Genomic DNA, 18,480 nt, shown 5'->3' with positions numbered 1-18,480 from the left:
TCCAAAAAGTCAACATACATTTTACCAGGGAAATGTATTATAAAAAACTTATCATTTAGATGGCAAAATCATAAATTAACTTCTTCGAAACAAACTTATCATTCTCAAATCGACTAAACGTCTTGTTACGTGCATTTGCAATCTTACGCTTATTAAAAATAATCAAATGACGTTGTAACTAAACTCGTACCTATGATTAAAAGACTATCTATAATTTGTTATCATATGCCTTTTTAGCTCGAAATAACTACACTACTGTACGTTTCATATCTCACTCGTATGTAAGAATTAGTCCGTAGAAACCCTTACCCAAATTCTTAGCGATCCTTTGTCGGATCTGAAACACATAATCCAAAACGAAATGATGACTTCCGAAACCCCCAACCCTACTAGAAAGCAACCAACAAAAGAACTTTAAACCTACCTAGAGGTTTGGGTAACTAGGGAAGTTTAGTTTTCCATAATTAGCGTTGGCAAAGTTAATGATGTCACATTGTCAAAAAAAAAAAAGTTAATGATGTCAATAACAGGGCCCCACCCGCAGATCGGGAAACAGAGTAGTGGATATATCCAAATCCAATTAAACACATTTTCATTAAACAAATAAAAATAAAGAAGGAAATAAACAACAAATCTCAATTAGTGTGTAGACAGCTACCTGTGTCGGCGTACAGGGCAGCACACCCACTCTTCTTCACCAGAGAGAGAAGTGAAAAGAAGCTACCGGAACACGCTACGCCTCAATCACCACATTCGCCTGAGAGATTGCATTGCTGGAAATGAGAGTTGGAGGAGGACTGGGACCGGGGATTGGAATTCAGAGCTGGCGACATTGATTGATTAGGTTTGCGGAAATGGCGTGAGCTTTGGAGTAAATGCGAGTGTGTCTGTGTTTGGGAGAGTAGATTGAAGTAGCGAGCGCATTGGTGTGATTGATTTTATTGGTTTGGGAGTGAGAGAGGGAGGGAGGGAGGGTGGGAGGGATGGAGTCGAGGATGGATCAGTACGAGCTGATGGAGCAGATCGGGCGGGGAGCTTTCGGGGCTGCGATTTTGGTGCATCACAAGGCCGAGAGGAAGAAGTGAGTTTTGAGTTTGAGTGTTTGTGTAATGCTGAAGGTTTTAGGTGGGAGGATTGAATGTGTGTAAATGCTGATTTGGTGTTTGATGTGTTTTTTCAGGTATGTGTTGAAGAAGATCCGGCTTGCCAGGCAGACGGAGCGGTGCCGGAGATCGGCTCATCAAGAGGTATCGATACTTTCACTTCCGGTTGTTTTGATATGATAGGATATTGGTTTGCTGCTAGTTTTGTGTAAATCTAGTTGCTTGATATTTGTTTGGGCATTGTAGATGGCTCTTATTGCCCGGATTCAGCACCCGTATATTGTCGAATTCAAGGAAGCTTGGGTTGAGAAGGTAAAAAGACATTTTTGTTTATGTTTGTATGTCACTGCGTGGATTGTATGTGTATCTTATTGTTGGCTTTTCGATTTTTGTGTTTTTCCTGGACTAAAGTCTTGGGTTCGTAATGTAGGGTTGCTACGTTTGCATTGTCACTGGATACTGTGAGGGTGGAGATATGTGAGTAGATTACAGTTTGTTACAATCCTCGTTATTTGGTCTTGGTATAATCCTGCCTTTCCCACACTTAGTTTTCACACTGTTTGTTATGTATAAACTTCTCAGGGCTGAGTTGATGAAGAAAGCCAATGGGGTTTATTTTCCGGAGGAGGTATACTCATTTCTCTATTCAAACAAAGTCACTTGTTCTGATCTGACAATCCAGTTTAATAATTTAATTTTAGTGTTGCAACTGGTTTCACTGTGTTTTTCATTTCTCAGAAACTATGCAGGTGGTTCACGCAGCTACTATTGGCAGTTGAATACCTGCATTCAAACTATGTTCTACATCGTGACCTAAAAGTATGTTTACAACTGCTTGCACTTTCCATCTCAATTTTCTATTGCATGTTCTAAGATCAATCTGCTGGTTTTCTTTGCAGTGTTCCAATATATTTCTGACGAAGGATCATGATATTCGTCTTGGTGAGTTGAAGATAGATTTGACAATGGTTTAGCAAATAATTAGACGAATAAATTGCCATGTTTCTGTTTACTAAAATCAACTATGTCTTTACCTTTTGTTTTGTTTATTTTCTGTACAGGGGATTTTGGTCTTGCTAAAACTTTGAAGGCGGATGACTTAGCTTCTTCGGTATGTATGGAGATCACTTGTGTTTATATGTATCTAATAAAATTTTCCTGAATTAGTTCTTTTCAAATTCTAGTGTATGCTGTTAAGATTTAATATACTGTGCGACTACTTGTTTGGATAACCATATTGACGGGTCACATTAAAAGCTTTTGAATGTATAAAAAAATGAATTGGTTCTTATTCAGGAAAAGTTGAGGAATTTATTGTTGATGGTATTAGGGAGTTGACTGTTTTTCAATACTTTTTGTTGGCAGGTTGTGGGAACCCCCAATTACATGTGTCCTGAATTGCTTGCCGATATTCCATATGGCTTCAAATCTGATATCTGGTCTCTGGGTATGATATGTTAAATGTGTCTTGTTTTTTTTTCTGTATTTTTGTTTTTATCTTTGTGTGTCTGACATGGTTGATTGCTGTTCAGGCTGCTGCATATATGAGATGGCTGCTTATCGACCTGCTTTCAAAGCTTTTGTAAGATTTCTTGCAAAAGCTCTTCACATTCATTCTATAATTCCAATATGAATTGATAGGGATTCTTCATGGCACTAGTAACATTATGTTTCCTTCCTTCTTAACCAGTAATTCTTCAGGACTTGAACTCTTTAGTTTTTAAAGAAGCAAAAGTATAGAAGAACAAAAATGAAGACTTAATCTGTTAGTGTTTTCTCAAATACAGTTCTATAGATATTCTGGTTTATATCCAGTAATCGGATGTTCAGATTACCTTGGCAATAATATTCTATATATGTATTTGAACTGGCCATCCAATACGTTCAGATCAAATACAATCTTGAACGCCATGCAATATGTAATTTTTGAATTCTATTCTTAATTGTAGTCCAATTAAGAAAATCTGCTGATTAAAATAGTATTTTCTGGTGTATGAGTGATTGAAGAGGGTGAATTGCTTCCGATTACGTTCCTTGACACATACATCTGGTTTCAGGATATGGCAGGTTTAATAAGCAAGATCAATCGTTCCTCTATAGGTCCCTTGCCTCCCTGCTATTCTCCATCCTTGTAAGTTTCTGCTGCTATTGTTGACTCTTACTTTTTCCGAATTCAGAAACAGAAATTGTATCAGGTCTTATGTCAGTGTCTCATTTCTTACATCTTGTGCTTTCATGGTATATCTCTGTGTAGTTGCGGTATATAGATATATCATATACATGTATCTCTGAGTATTAACACGGCAATACATATGTGAACATAAAACAGTTACCTGCACATACTATTATGCATTGGTATAGGTACATCACATTTTGATAGGATATTCTTCTATACAATGCTGTTATACATGTGTTGGTAAAATTTAATATAATTACCACTTTAGCACAAGAGTCATCTTTCGGATGTTATGCATGCAGGAAAACACTAATAAAAGGCATGCTGAGGAAAAACCCTGAGCATCGGCCTAGTGTAAGCTTCTCTCTGTGATACTTGGCCGGAAAATTGATAATTTTGAGCCTAATGATTATAAATTGTTCTCTTTCAGGCAACCGAGGTTTTGAAGCACCCTTATTTGCAGCCTTATGTTGAACAGTATCGTCCGTCCTTCATTACTCGAACAGCCTTTTCCCCAGATAAGCCTATCTATGCAGCCCGTGAATCTCGAAGACACTTGGCAGAAAGCCAAAGCAGTAATGGTTCGAGCAGTGATAAAGATAGTTTACGTTCAATTGAGAAACATTTTCCAGAAATGGAGTCGCACTGTGATAATAGAACCAGCAAGTCATACTCGATTTCCTTTGATGACGAAGAGGGCCCTGAGCATGGCATGAATGTTTGCACTGTCAGAATGGAAGAACAAGAGTCGACTAGACCTTCAAATCCTGAACCGAAATCTAATGTTGAATTTCGGCAACCAAAAACCATTAGGAATATAATGATTGCCTTGAAAGAAGGAAAAGTCAGGGAAAGTTCACCAATGAGAAGTAATTGTGTAAAGGTTGGTACCCCCACCCCAAAAACTAATGCGGAAGCAGTGTCGAGAATACCCAGGCTGACAGCTTTCCCTTCTGGTACCAAGGCTAGTCCTGATACACCAACTGTTTTGCAATCAAAGGCAGTCCCTGATTCCGCAAAACGGGCACATGGATCCCATCCTTTGAAGTATCAGGTAATAATACTATTAATACTGTTATATTTAGTTTAATGCACGGATTAAACTGATCAGTGATGTATTGTGATCATACAGATGCCTGTAATTGAATCTTCTCCAAAACCTAAACCCAGAAACGATGGTACTCCTCCCCCTGTTCCTGTGAAACAATTTATTGAAGATGGACTTCCTAAGTCTAGGCAAAGAACCCCCCCTACAATGATTAGACGCTCTTCCTTTCCTCCACGGATGAAGAAAGTAGGGGCTGATGCTCCAAATGCAGTGAGCACTGCTCCTAGGGTAGGTCCAAGAGAGATCTCTCAGGAACCTGAAAAGAATCCTCTTCAAGTGCCCAATGTTTGCCAAAGAAACATATCTAAAGAGGTAATGGAAGAACCACGAAGAGATCAAGAAAAAGGTTCAAAAGTATTGCCAACTGACAGCAGCAATTCTATATCCTCATCTGTGTCTATTCAAGCTTTTGAGATTTGTGATGATGCAACGACCTCTTTTGTTGACATGACAGAGCAGATGACTCCTGATATTGGCACTGTCATCCGACCTGAGAGTACCGAATCTCCATCAAGCAGCTGCACTGCTGCTCATTGTCATCCAGTGGTGTCAGAAACTTTGGAGACCCCTGGAAATGATATTAAATCCGAATGCTTAGCTGAAACATCCGAGGCTAATTTAGTTCTTCACCATAAAGCAGCTGATGATAAAAAAATCAGTTCAGCTGTCACTCTTGATGCCCCAGCCGCAGTTTCTGAAGAAAGACTTATTTGCAGAGATCATACCCCTTTAAGCAGGCCATGTAGTACCCCTGAAACAGTGGTCCAATCAAAACCTACATCTACATCTAGTGGTCATGACAAGTTCATGGTGAGGGAACTTCTATCCCCAGCAACAGACACTGCCCTATCCACTGCTCCTCCCAACCAGAAAGGTTTCCATGCAGAGAAAGGCACTATTTTGCAAAATCCAATTGAAATGCCAGCTGCGGCACATCTTCCTCCCGCTTTTGATGATGTTATACATGTCATACGCCATAGTAGTTTCCGTGTTGGGAGTGATCAGCCTGTAATAGAATCTGTGGAGATGGGGGTTCAAAATATGGATGTTGGTAAGCTGATAAATGTTGTAAGGGATGAAATGGAGATACGAAATGCAAGTTCCCCTATGGCTCTTAAGTCATCAACTTGCTCAGAAACTGTAAGCCCAAGATCAATTAATTCTGAAAACATTGGTGCCAAAGAATCGGAGATGGCAAATCCTGTTCCTTCAGCTCAGCACAAATGTGACCCTGCTGAACAAACAAAGCCCAATCCTCCTGTTACTGAAGATGAAGCACCAGAAAAGGACATCATGGATGTCAAGTCTTTTAGACAGCGGGCCGAGGCTCTTGAAGAACTGCTAGAATTATCAGCAGATTTGCTGCAGAGTAATAGATTAGAAGAGCTCGCAGTTGTTTTGAATCCCTTTGGGAAAGATAAAGTCTCTCCAAGAGAGACCGCTATCTGGTTAGCAAAGAGTCTTAAAGGTATGAGGACTGAGGAGGGCGGACGGAGTTCAATCAGTTAATGAAGCGTCAGATCTATAGTAAGCTTTCGCTTCTTAATATTACTAGACATTGCATTTCCAGTCTCAGTTTTTGCCACAGCTTTTAACAATTCAAACCCCGTTTGAATTTTCAAAGAGAGCAGCCCGGTGTTGAGTTTCTTCTAATTCATTTTGTGATTCTTTGAATGCCTTTCTCGCAATGCATTCGGTTGTTGTACATAGTGACAGTACGCAATACGTATTATAACATTGTCTTCTGGCCAAATGTATGATATACTGTAGCTTGCAGTCAATGTTAGTAATGCTGAACTTGCTGACAGCTTTTCTTCTTACGAATAAGATTTCATAGATAGTATCTGCACAGATGGAAAACTATGTTGTACATTTGACTTGGCAGACTGTTTATTTCGTTTTTATTTGTTAAACTGTAGCGAGTCTCAAATGATCTCTTTTCGATTCACTTTTGTCCATCTTGTTGTAGCAAGTTCCATAACGCCCGAGAGAATTTTATAGAAGCAGCCTTGTGTATCTCCCTATCACTTTACCTAGTAACCTCCATCGCACATTTGGCTTCAGTGTTCTGATTCCGATTCCGGCAGCAAATCGATAATATAAGATCCCACTTTGTCCATGATGGGGAGAGGGATTTTAGAATACAGACCGCCTAAAAGTAATAGCACCCATCACTAGAAACAAGCTGTTATAAACAAGATGACAACTTATCATGGGCGGCCGTAGAAACAGTTACATTTTTATAAAAAATATCTTGCTGAAAAAAAAAATCAATCCTGACAAAATAGAATAAGAGCATGTCAGAACAACAAACTTAATTAGAGAGGATCATGGAAGTTTTCTTTTCTTAGAATTAGTATTATGCGGAAGTTGTTTAGATAGCTGGTCTATCTTATGTATTACCATATTATATGTCCCATGAATTTGTCTATCGTTCAAGTTATAGCGGGTGGATATGTAATGACTTTCTTAACTTGTATTTGTCTTTGAATGAATTCACATTAAAAAAAAACTAGAAATGATTGCATTACTGCCTTTTTAACTCGTAAATCTCATTTATTAGAGTCTACAAACTCGAAACCAAGGTTTAAAATACTCGGTATCGGGGGATATATCGTTTTTTCGAAAAATTGAGATATCGGATACATCGGAGATATATCGGGGATATTAGAAAAAAAATATTGTTCCTCTTCCGAAATTATTTATTTATTTATTATTGAATTACATACAAACAAATACAATTATTAATTTTATCTAGTACCAGAAAAGAGGTTTTATGTGCTTGAAAAGATGCACGTTTGTCAACAAAACTACAATATTATGCCCAAGACATACGAGCCATATAGTACGAATTGTAATGGTTAACATGATAGTCATATATCGCTTTTGAGCTACCAACAGTTTCTCCGAGAATGAGATAGTAATGATGAACTTATCTCGATAATTGATCATAAACGTCTCCAAACTGACCATAAATGTAAATATGATGACCAGATTGATAGCTGACTTCATGTTATTCGTTTGACATCTCACTGTGCTCTGTGCCTAAACTAATAGATTCAAAACTTAAGGCAACTGAACTAACATCAAATGAAATACTTTGATCATCAATGGTTCCTCTTGTCCTCCTCTCGCATCTATTTTGCTGTTGGGCACCATGACCGCCTGCTCTAGATCCATGATTCTCATCTTGGGTAGCATGATCAAAATTACTTTCACAAGTAAACTGCTCAAATCCTCCACCTACATAAGATTGTCCATATTCAAATCTTGTATCTCCACCACCTTGTCGACTTCCACCACTACCACTACCACTACCATCACCATTACCACCACCACCATCACCATCAAATTTCAGTATTATCATCCTTTCATGATGGGTTCACGGATTACTAGCAATCTATGAAGGTATGAGGAAACTTCTAGGAGACAAAGACTACAATGTGACTCATCTTTTCTTACTTTCCCCAATAGTGCTCGAGGAGAACACTCCTTATCTAGATATCATTTGAGAGGACGTCAAGAAGATAAATATTACTACTCCTTCTATATTCCTCGAGGAGAACAATAGTTACTGAAATTACTCGAAAACTCACTCTTCATCTGGAATTCTGAGTATTCTCTTATCACCTTCATGAGACTACGTTGTGACCCTTTATTTTGGATTTCCTCAAGGTCAAGGAGAACACTAGTCACTGATATAGCTTGACTTTTAAGAGTTAAGACTTGAACTTTCACCCCTCATCTCGATATCTCTTAAGAAAAATTAAAAATTAGCCGATTGAATGACTACTCTTCTAGTCTTATTTTTATATCCCTCGAGGCTCAAGGTGATTAATTAATCAAAAACTCCAGGTCAAGAAGAGTTTGAAACATTCTCAAGTCGAGTTAATTTTTTTTAAGTGAAAATTTTCATATATTTATCTAAAATATCGAAGATATATCAGATATATCGTAAATATCGGAGATATTTTATGTTATCGGAGAAATATCGCAGATACGGGAAAAAATAAGATATTTACTCCTAAGATATATCGTTTTGTTTAAAAAATGAGATATTAGAGGATATATCGAGATTTTGTTACTTGATCGAAACACATCATATTAACATAGCCTATCTCTTGAGTAGTAGCTCAATATCACACATTTTTGTAGATTAGCACGAAATCAAACTAGTGGATGATGTGAATCTACATCTATATTAAGCAAGTCTAATGATAATATATGGAACATAGTGTAGAAGAACTTAGAAGTCCCATCTACTTTTGTGGTTTCTTATCAACAAAGCTAAGTTTAAGAATTCTCCTTCCTAGTCAACATCCTCACCAATCTCTCTCATTCTCTAACCAAGAAAAATCGCCTCCTCTTCCAGTTCAGTGTACTTCCCACAATTCCCGGAAACAGTCCATTTTCAAGGACTCAGGTCAATTTTGTAGAAGAAACACTCTCGTGACTTTGGCCCCTGATTTTTGCCATATAAATCCTCCCCTGATTCTATAGCTGGCCGAATATTCTACGCTCTACTCTAACGCGTCACGTTGCCGCATACCCAAAAACGGCACCGCTCGTCTTCATCTCTAAAACTCTTCCGGATTTTACGAAACCCTCAGATTCTCAACTAAACCCACATTTCCTTCCTTCACTTTTTTAAAACCCAAATCACAAGAAATCCCCAAATCTCCGAAAACCCTAGAATATGGCAGACGCTTCTCGACCACCCGTCACCGGCTACCCGGCCCCGCAATACGCCCAGCCCTACCCCGCCAACGGCTCCTACCCCAACTACCCGGCCTACCAGCAAGCCCCCTACAACGCGTACACCGCACGCGCCGCCTTCGTCCGCCGCTTCGTCATCGCCATGATCTTCCTCTTCGTCATCCTCGGCTCCCTCCTCCTCATGGTCTGGCTCATCCTCCGCCCCAAGATCCCGGACTTCCGGGTCGACTCGTTCACTGTGACGAATCTCAACGTCTCCTCCTCCGGCCAGTCCCTCACCGGAACCTGGGCCGTCGGGTTCGATGTGTTTAACCCCAACAAGAAGATGACGATCGAGTACGACGAGATCGGCGCCTCCGTGTTCTACCGCTCCCGCTTCATCTGCGAGACCAGAGTGCCGCCGTTCCAACAGGGGAAGCGCGTGAGGAGCGCGGTGAACGCGACTCTCTCGGCGGCGAACTCGTTCGTGGAGGGCGGGGTGGCGAGTGGGATCAACGCGGACCGGGCGGCGCGTGGGGAGGTGAGCTTTAATATAAAGCTGCTGGCTAGGGTGCAGTTCAGGAAAGGCGGGTGGAGGCTGAGGCGGCGGCTGCTGAGAGTGGTGTGCCGTGACGTGACAGTTGCGGTGTCGAAGAATGGGACGGGGATGATGACCGGAGAAGGTAGAGAGTGCGGCGTTGCTGTCTGAGACAGTGAGTGAGTGAGTGGTTTTTTAATCTCTCACTTCAGTTCATTTACAAGTTTCTCTCTGATTCTCTTATGGTTTTGAATCGAGACCATTAATATGTATTGTTTTAGGAGCATGAGCTTTTACTAAAGAGATTGATGGGGGGTTAGGTTCAATTGCTGTATAGGGTTTTAACTTCAATTCTTTTGTTTGTTCTGTTCAGTAAGATGATACCTTGGATTTTATGGTTCCTATTGTTATTAGTTTAGGATCAAGGAATGCGATATTATTTCGATGTTTAGTAGCATGATTGAGTAGCATTATGAGCCTGGCATTGTTTCTGGTTTGATCCTTGTTTGAAATAGTTTGTTGAAAATTTTGTAGTCTTTATATCCGAATTCGAACCATGCTAATTATTTGGAAATGCAAATAGGCAAGTTGGACTGTTTTTGAGTATGGTCCAAGTAACATTCTTCGGGTGGGGGAATTTAAACTTGGGACTTCGGGTGTAGGGTTCAGGTTAAGTTCTGTTGACGAAGACGAGGACAGCAAGTCCTGCACAAGTATCCTAGAAATCCTCATTAACATTTGCTTAGCCATTTGGTCTGGCTATCCATCTTGTGTGTTGTCTCCTAACTGCTGATTGCATAGCAGTACCAACATTGAAGTAGAGCCTCTATGTTGACAACTCAGTGTTACTTCTTTTCGGCCTTAATAGTGTTGTTTGATTCTGAAAGTCCAGATCTTGAATTTGGAAAGGTAGGAGTTAGATTCATAGCCGTATAAAACCTCTTAGGGGAAATACTTGTATGTAATCTCTGGTTGTCTAGTGTTTGCTTGGTTATCACTGTCCAACCAGAGTAGCTTTTCTCGGGATGAAATGGTAGGAACAATTCATGTTTTACAGTAACAAGTACTCCCTTAATATCGACATACTTTATGCTCTGGTGGCAGTAGCGTAGTTTTTCTATTCCTTGCTGTTTGCCCATTTGTTAAGATTTTCACCTGAAGTAACCTGTTTACAACAACTACTACTGACTTGAAACAACGAAATTGAACGTTTCTAGAAACATTGAGTCACTAATCTAGGAGTGGAGGATCCATTTATAGAATTATAGGTAATCGACCATTCCTCTCTTGGAAGCAAATGCTCACAGGTGGTAGGTTTATTGCCCATTTGCCCTCTTATCTGGGACAGGCATGAGCGAAGGGTCTTACTAAGCGCATGGACTCTTTGGCACTCATGAACCAGTTTAATGCTAATCTTGTTTCAAAATTGACCTCTGAGTAGATGAAAAGGTTCTTATGATGCCCGGCACAAAGATGCCAAACACTGAACAGAGTATCTCTTACTGTCATATCTCAAGCTCTTTATCAGGAGCTCGGCATCTTACTCTAGTTCGACTCATCTTCTCCAAGAGTATTGAAGGTGTCACCTAGTAGGCTGGTACTGTATAGGAGCGGGTCTTCGCAAGTGGTCGTCTTCATAGAGTCTTCAAGAACAATCTGTTTGCTCAAATGGCAAGAAACAAAATCAAGCAAGGCATCAATATGATAAAATAGTAGGCAAAAGAACTTGGGACGTAGCTGATCACCTTCTGATATATCTAGACTAGTATTGGTCCGAGGACTCGTTCTAATTTGAACGTTGTTTCTGTTTTTTTTTTTTTGGCAATGAAACGTTGTTTCTGTTATTGAAGAGTGAGGGATATATTTCGAAGTGAGTGTAAAAATATAATTGTGAGCCAACAACTGTCCAACTTACCTGATTATCATTAAGAATAAGCACCCAGAAAATGCTATTCTATCCCGTCAACTTTGGCTGTGGAATTGTAATGGGCTTGTGTAAATCAATTTCTCTTTCGTTTATCTTGTTTTTTTTCGGTTTCTACCTCGACTCTCCCGTTTTCACTCTACCATTTCGATTTATTCCAGAAAAGGAGAACATAATCAGAACCACTGTTGAAGTGGATCTGGAGCATTGGATGATAATATGCCTGTGTTGACTGCTGCAAGTAAAATGGCTGGTTCCAAGTTGTCAGGAATTGTTTATTTGTGTGGCAATTGTTAAGGTTTCATGACTTTATTGAAGATAGATTAGTTATTTGCTTCTGAATTTTCGTTAAATGGGTATTCTATGGCTTTAGAAGGCTTATGACAGCTATTTTACAATATAAGATACATAACTTTTTCCATTTCGATACCTCAAATCAAATTCAAATCTGATCATGCTTTGTTCATAAAGAAAAACAATAGATCTCAGGATGAAGGTTAATTCGAAAATTTTAATCAGATCTGTTGCGATTTCAGCATAAGGAATTCAGAGTTTCAGACTACACTTGCCAAGTTACGAGCTTCCTCCATCACCACTACACACTGATTAGAAATTAGAATATGTCACTCAACTCCCCAAACACACTTTAGACGACCTTAATTCACTGAAACAGTGTTATCTTCCCACTCATAGTATTCTCCAACTTCAAACATGCCTAAATTACCTGTGCAAAAATGAGCAAGGTGAAGCCCATTTTCAAGCATATCCCATTAATATAATTCGCAACCAAAATTTTTTTATTTTTCATACTTGGAAACATTTTATTCATATCAAGACAGCAATAAAAAGCAAGTTTAACTGTACTACTACATGTAATCAAACTTTAAATGTTTTTTAAAGCTATCAAATCTAGAGAAGTTTTCATAGCCTTTACATTCAACCACATAATGACGAATATATATTAATTCAACTTGCATCTGCAATCAAATTGATCTCTGTTGATTCTGTCATTGTTGATGAACACGCAGTATGGTTCTCGAGATCATCTGCTGGTACTTGCTGTGGATATAAGAAAGGCTTTGGAGGTATTTGGAGGGTCTCGATTTCCCCTTCAAGCATTTCTACTACTTTGCTCATCGAAGGGCGTTCAACAGGCTTCATTTGTATGCACCACAAAGCCACTATGATCATCTTCTTTATGATTTTCATTTCATCTTCAGTGGCATCTCCTATTTCGATCTCCTTCCCTTGAATCAGTTGATCAGAAACCCATGTTGGAAAGTAGATTTGGCTAAATTCGCTTGAACGATCTATGGCTGCATTCAAGTTTTTCCTTCTACCTGCCATTTCCAACATTAGCATTCCAAAACTATATACATCCGCTTTGTATGATACACCTCCAATGTTTTTGTAGAATAACTCTGGAGCCATGTATCCTATTGTTCCTCTTGCTGCGGTCATAGACACAATGCTGTTATCCATTGGGTATAGCCTTGCCAATCCAAAATCAGAAACCTTGGGAGTAAAATTCTCATCTAGAAGAATGTTGTGAGGCTTGAGGTCGAAATGCAAGATTCGCATTTCACATCCTTGATGGAGATATTGAATTCCACGAGCCACTCCAACTGCAATCTCAAGTATTTTCTCACAGCTCAAGGAGGTGACACCTTGCTGAGAAAAAATGTGTTTTTCAAGAGAGCCGTTTGACATGAAATCATAAACAAGTGCTCGATTTGACCGATCAAAACAAAAGCCGATAAGTCGCACCACGTTAACATGGTGAATCCTTCCTATAGTAGCAACCTCATTGATAAAATCTTGTCCATCAGCTTTGGTCTTACTCAACATCTTGATGGCTACAGGGCGACCACTGCGGAGCTTTGCCTTGTAAACGGTGCCAAAGCCTCCTTCACCCAATTTTTCTTTGAATCCGCTACTCATCTTTCTGATGTCCCCGTACGAGAACCTTACTGGTATGAGATTATTGTTATTCCGCAGAAAGTCTTCTATATAGTCATACACTGACAAGTGCCTCCTTCGCCAATTGTAAATTAGTAATGTAGGCATAACTAGGAAGCCCAATAATAGCCTCAACGGCGCTTGGATTAATCCTGTGTGGTTAGAACAAAATGGAATCAGTCGGAAGGATATTATGTGATAGGTGAGACACTAAAAACATTATCATTGATAATTTTATTCTTGTTCAGTCCCAAGCTTGCTGGTTTTTGTCTGGTAGAAGCACACATTTTTATTGGTTTACTTTCTATAGCAGTCTCTTACCACTGTAAGCCATCAGCACAAGAGGTAACGCATAGTCCAGAAGCTGTTGGAACCTTTCATTGTAGGTACGATCACTGCTCATCGCAACTGGAGGGGCTGCAACTGGAGGCGCTGCAATAGAGGTGAAAAATATCATCATGCAATGAGTAAGGTAGTTAGATGGGGATGTTTATATTATAATTCTTCCCGTAAGATTCTCTCCTGAACATGCTACTTGGCCTAAATCTGATGAGCATATTATCCTTCATTCTATTTTTATTTTATCTTTTTTTTTTGGCAAAGACACTGCCTATTTGCATTAACAAAAAATATACAAATGGCCCAAAAAATGGTGGAAGATCGATTTTTCATAGATACTAATAGAGGTGGGCAGAAACCGACTCGATTGTCAAAACTGGCCGGACCTCACCGGAAAAAATGGTACGGTCACCGAACCGATTACAATAGGTGGAGAGAAGTGAGTAATCCGACCCGCACTACTTTTGATCAGTGCGAAAGCGGGTCTAGTATAGGAACCGACTGCATCAAACCGATTAACCGAATATCAAATGTATATACAATTAGGAGCCCTTTCTAATAAGGACTCGGTTATTAAGGACTTGATGAAGACTTTTGTCCTCTACCGTTAGATTCAACAAGTGGTCCTGATTTTAAAAAATAACTTGAAGCCTCATCTTCCCCAATCTCTCTTCTTGTTCATCTCTGCTCCGATATTCTCTCCTTCAACTGCACAAAATCCATGATATTGATTTCTTCCCGGCCCTCGATTTAGTGTTGAACTACAAATTAGCAAACTATAACCTCATCCATCACCAGCAATTGAAGGGGCTTAATTAAAGAAGAAGATTAATATGGGCATAACTCCTCAAAATTATAGATTAACATGCAGACCAACAATGGACGAGAAACTTGAGAATCTAACCCCTTCCATAAGAACTTCGTAGTTTCTAAACTCTATAAGGATAATTTGCTAATCTGAACAAACAAAGATGCATGACTCTTAAATCAAAACAACCAGTCTTCTTAGTTCTCATTGACACACCCAACAATTGAAGCAAACTTCTCAGTAAACCCACGTCAACTTTTTAGTTTGGGTGTTTGAGATTTGGTAACATGATAATGATGAAATCAATGAGATTTTTTAGGACAAAGATGAACAGGAAGAGAGATTGGGAAAGATGAGAAGTAGGTTGATTATGTGTGTGAGGCTTCAAAGTTATTTTTTAAAATCAAGACCCTTGTTGAATTTAACGGTGGAGGACAAAAATCCTCACCAAGCCCTTATTAGAAAGGCCCTCCTTTGCAATCATATTGATCAGGGGTGGGCATAAAAAACAGAAATCCCGATCACGTCCTGATTCTGTCCCGAAATTCATAAGGACAGGATGAGACGGAGGTCTAAAAACGTTCGTCCCGTCCCGATCCCGTCCCGTTTCATAATAGTGGGATGGGACGTGGGACGAATAATTTATATCCCGCTTCGTCCCGTTCCGTCACACCTTTAATGAAAACTTAAAAATTCTTATATATTTGTATCAAAATGAAACTAATTTATGTTCTTAATAACTCTAAAATTATATCAACTCAAATAATAATAGTAAATTATAATATTTTGAACATAATATGCATTTTTTTGTTAAAATTCATTATTGAATGTTACTTTGTTAATGAAAAAGTAAAAATATAGGTTTTTATTTAACTTCATAGGAATGTGAGATTTGTCCCGTCTCGTCCCAACCGGGATTAATCCCGAGTGAGATGCATTCTTAAAAACCCTCGTCCCGTCCCGATTCAAAAGAGTGAGACGGGACGTGGGATGAGCCCCGTCCCGTTCCATCCCGTCCCGTGCCCACCCCTAATACTGATACATAGCTGTCTCATTATTGATTGGTTGAGCTTTGTTTTATAATATTTATGATGGACCTTACCACGCAGGATTAGAATCCTCATATAAATACTCAAACCCACTAACCTAATCTAATTTCCTTCAGCCGCACACTCATCTCTTGCCTCTCTCTCTCTCTCTCTCTCTCTCTCTCTCTCTCTCTCTCTCTCTCTCTCTCTCTCTCTCTCTCTCTCTCTCTCTCTCTCTCTCTCTCTCTCTCTCTCTCTCTCTTCTACAAACTTTTTGCAGAAAAATAGGCGTTCTCCTCAGTAGAGGTGGCAAATGGGCCCAAAAGTCCGAGCCCGGCCCGAACCCGGTACGTTAAAAATCGACCCGGCGCTGTCTGAGCCCGTTATTCTAATGGGCCAGGCCGAGATATTTTGGCCCATGGGCCCGGCACGGCCCGAGCCCGTTTTTAGTCCGGCACGACCCGAGCATGATAAATTCATGAGCCGGCCCGTTAAACACATAATTTTATATTATTTATATCAATATTTAAACAATTATCATTATTAAACTTAAATATTATACTTTTCAATTAAAATTTATTGATTATTTTATTATTTTAACTACAATATTTCACAAATATAATCAAAATAGTGAATAAAACGTCATTATTTTGAGATACGTAACGTTTTACAAATACGATTATGAAATGTGTTGTAGTATTTTATTTATTTTACTACTCTAAATAGTTATATAAAACAAATATTCAAAGTACATAATATTTTTTATTTTAATTGTGTCATATAATGCAAATGGGCCGGGCCGGCCCGCTTCTTGGCCCGACACGACATGGGCTTGGGCCAGGCCGAGCTTAATATTTAATTAAATGGTCCAGCCCGATAAATAAATGGGTCGGCCCCAACACGACACGAGCACAGTTTTGGCCCGTTGAAAATGGAACGGACCAGCCCGGCCTGTTTGCCACCTCTACTCCTCAGTAGATGAGGCGGTTTAGTGTTCTTCAGTTCTTCATATATTCATAGAATCATAGTCTATTCGATTTTTGTTGGGTAATAGATGTATTGTTCCATTTTCTTCTTTTTTTAGGTTGAGGTTGAATTGGCTTTCTATATTACAAGCTAACAAATCATACATCAAGAGGGGTTGAGATGCAATCTGGGAAGTTCTTCGTGAGAAATTTTTCTGTAATATATGATTATAATTTATAAAATTTATTAAACTGAAACCGAACTGGGCGACCCGAATATTTCGGCTCAGTCAGTCAGTAATCAGTTGGCGGTTCTTAAAATTAAGTTATTTTATTTTCAAACATTAGATTTAGATCTAATGGTGGATGAACATGAATTCATAGAATTGTTTGAAATACGGGTTTGATTCAAATCAGATCCGACCCATCCCGCTCCAGCCCATTAGTTAGGGTGAAGCTTGATTGTCATGAACAACGTCGGTACTTTTATTGCCACTAATATTTAGATTTATAGACTAAAGTTTCAGGAATAATTCTTCTAAATATAATTTGAAATTTTATATGTAAGCAGAAAGAGAAAGTACTTGTTACCTTCGTATGTAGTAGATGTAGATCGGCACTCAACTCCAGTCTTATTTTTGTAGGTGGTCAGCCCACAGTATAGATTCGGGTTTTCCTCACGATTCGCATAATTCTGTCCGCAGGTATCGCTACATTGGTAGTCAATCCATGAGAGTTCAAAGCCATATGCTAGTTGTTCATATATGCCCTGACACGATTTGCTGGACTTCTCAGTAAGTGTGCGTGGGTTGGGCACCAGAACCATGAGCGTAATTGCAGGACAACCCGACGTCAGCTCTTCTCCCATAGCGCCCAAGAATGAAATAAGAATACACTGTTGACCGGAAAGAACCGGAGGAAGAGTTGATGCATCGAGCTGTTTTTTACAAAGACGTCGGAATCATTCATTTGATTTGTGCAGCTCAGGAAAATTAGAGGCGCCGTTAGGTACTTGGTATTCATATTATATGGGTTAGCTGCGTCCAGATCCGACTCAAAGTAAGTGTAGGATGAACTGTAAGACCAATAAGGATTGTCAGTGCTGTAAGGATAAGAAGTAAGTTGAACTCGGTTAAGGGGTAAACTGGGTTGGAGTAGTTGCTCGTAGGGCTGGACTCGGTGCCAACGGTTCGGTTTATGAGCACTAACCGAAAATCGACACCGAATTTTTGGTTTCATGTTTTTTAAAACCGAAACCGAAAAATATACATAGAAATCGCGGTTTCGGTTAACTTATAATTCGGTTCGATTTCGGTTTTGTTTCGGTTACAAAACCTAATATCCTTATTGACATTTCGTACTTGACTAGTGAAAATAAAAAGATTAAAAGTGAAGGAGTAAGCTACAAGTTCAATACTTTAATTAAGTTATATTCACCAAATATCAAGAACTCAAATATTAAGTAAACAAAAATAGTGTTTTGCTGAAACACAACAAGTTAACCAAAATAAACATTAAATCTCATGAGTTTCATCACCAGATGTTCAGACTTGTCTTAACATGAGGGCTAGTTGACAAAACCCAAAAACATTACATTAGATCTTTGCATGCATAATTGTACACATACAAAAATCAAAATCATATATTACCTTGTACAAAATCACATATCTATACATGTATATATTTATTACCAAATCTATGTTTTGCATAAGCACCCAATCGATTACATATGTTCATCAAATACAAGTTATAACCTTAAATGTCAATTCTCGGTTCGGTTCGGTTTCCACCGGTTTTTTAAAAGCATGAAACCGATAACCGGCACCAATTACTCGGT

General features: G+C 39.1%; 3 protein-coding genes across 3 annotated transcripts; 2 read left to right on the top strand and 1 right to left on the bottom strand.

Moving 5' to 3' along the window:
- The first annotated feature begins 752 nt into the window (after positions 1–752).
- On the top strand, positions 753–6,168 carry LOC126789177 (serine/threonine-protein kinase Nek5). Its single transcript, XM_050515267.1, has 14 exons — positions 753–1,081; positions 1,181–1,247; positions 1,350–1,415; positions 1,534–1,580; positions 1,686–1,731; positions 1,842–1,922; positions 2,003–2,045; positions 2,165–2,214; positions 2,469–2,550; positions 2,636–2,685; positions 3,161–3,234; positions 3,582–3,633; positions 3,710–4,333; positions 4,412–6,168. Exons 1-14 carry the CDS (start codon positions 984–986, stop codon positions 5,894–5,896), a joined length of 2,865 nt encoding a protein of 954 aa, XP_050371224.1. The 5' UTR covers positions 753–983; the 3' UTR covers positions 5,897–6,168.
- Positions 6,169–8,663: 2,495 nt separating this feature from the next.
- On the top strand, positions 8,664–10,074 carry LOC126788208 (NDR1/HIN1-like protein 10). The gene has a single exon (XM_050514181.1). It carries the CDS (start codon positions 9,084–9,086, stop codon positions 9,789–9,791), a length of 708 nt encoding a protein of 235 aa, XP_050370138.1. The 5' UTR covers positions 8,664–9,083; the 3' UTR covers positions 9,792–10,074.
- A 2,285-nt stretch (positions 10,075–12,359) lies between these two features.
- Positions 12,360–17,803, bottom strand: LOC126788358 (rust resistance kinase Lr10-like). Its single transcript, XM_050514332.1, has 3 exons — positions 17,235–17,803; positions 13,825–13,935; positions 12,360–13,655 (listed from the first exon to the last, which is right to left on the bottom strand). Exons 1-3 carry the CDS (start codon positions 17,509–17,511, stop codon positions 12,511–12,513), a joined length of 1,533 nt encoding a protein of 510 aa, XP_050370289.1. The 5' UTR covers positions 17,512–17,803; the 3' UTR covers positions 12,360–12,510.
- Between the last annotated feature and the right edge of the window lie 677 nt (positions 17,804–18,480).

Source organism: Argentina anserina, chromosome 3 (genome assembly GCF_933775445.1).
Source record: "Argentina anserina chromosome 3, drPotAnse1.1, whole genome shotgun sequence".
Taxonomy (NCBI): Eukaryota; Viridiplantae; Streptophyta; class Magnoliopsida; order Rosales; family Rosaceae; genus Argentina; species Argentina anserina.
Note: the sequence above shows the minus strand (reverse complement) of the source record. Positions and strands in the feature narration are given on the sequence as shown.

What these genes read in the sequence shown, in the direction of transcription:
- LOC126789177 (XM_050515267.1), top strand. Translation starts at nt 984, where the DNA reads ATGGAGTCGAGGATGGATCAGTACGAGCTGATGGAGCAGATCGGGCGG. An exon ending in CGGATGACTTAGCTTCTTCG is followed by an intron (nt 2,215 to 2,468) that starts GTATGTATGGAG and finishes TTTTGTTGGCAG; the next exon opens with GTTGTGGGAACCCCCAATTA. An exon ending in CCCATCCTTTGAAGTATCAG is followed by an intron (nt 4,334 to 4,411) that starts GTAATAATACTA and finishes GTGATCATACAG; the next exon opens with ATGCCTGTAATTGAATCTTC.
- LOC126788208 (XM_050514181.1), top strand. Translation starts at nt 9,084, where the DNA reads ATGGCAGACGCTTCTCGACCACCCGTCACCGGCTACCCGGCCCCGCAA.
- LOC126788358 (XM_050514332.1), bottom strand. Translation starts at nt 17,511, where the DNA reads ATGGGAGAAGAGCTGACGTCGGGTTGTCCTGCAATTACGCTCATGGTT. An exon ending in TACATCTACTACATACGAAG is followed by an intron (nt 13,936 to 17,234) that starts GTAACAAGTACT and finishes CCTCTATTGCAG; the next exon opens with CGCCTCCAGTTGCAGCCCCT. An exon ending in TGTGCTGATGGCTTACAGTG is followed by an intron (nt 13,656 to 13,824) that starts GTAAGAGACTGC and finishes CTAACCACACAG; the next exon opens with GATTAATCCAAGCGCCGTTG.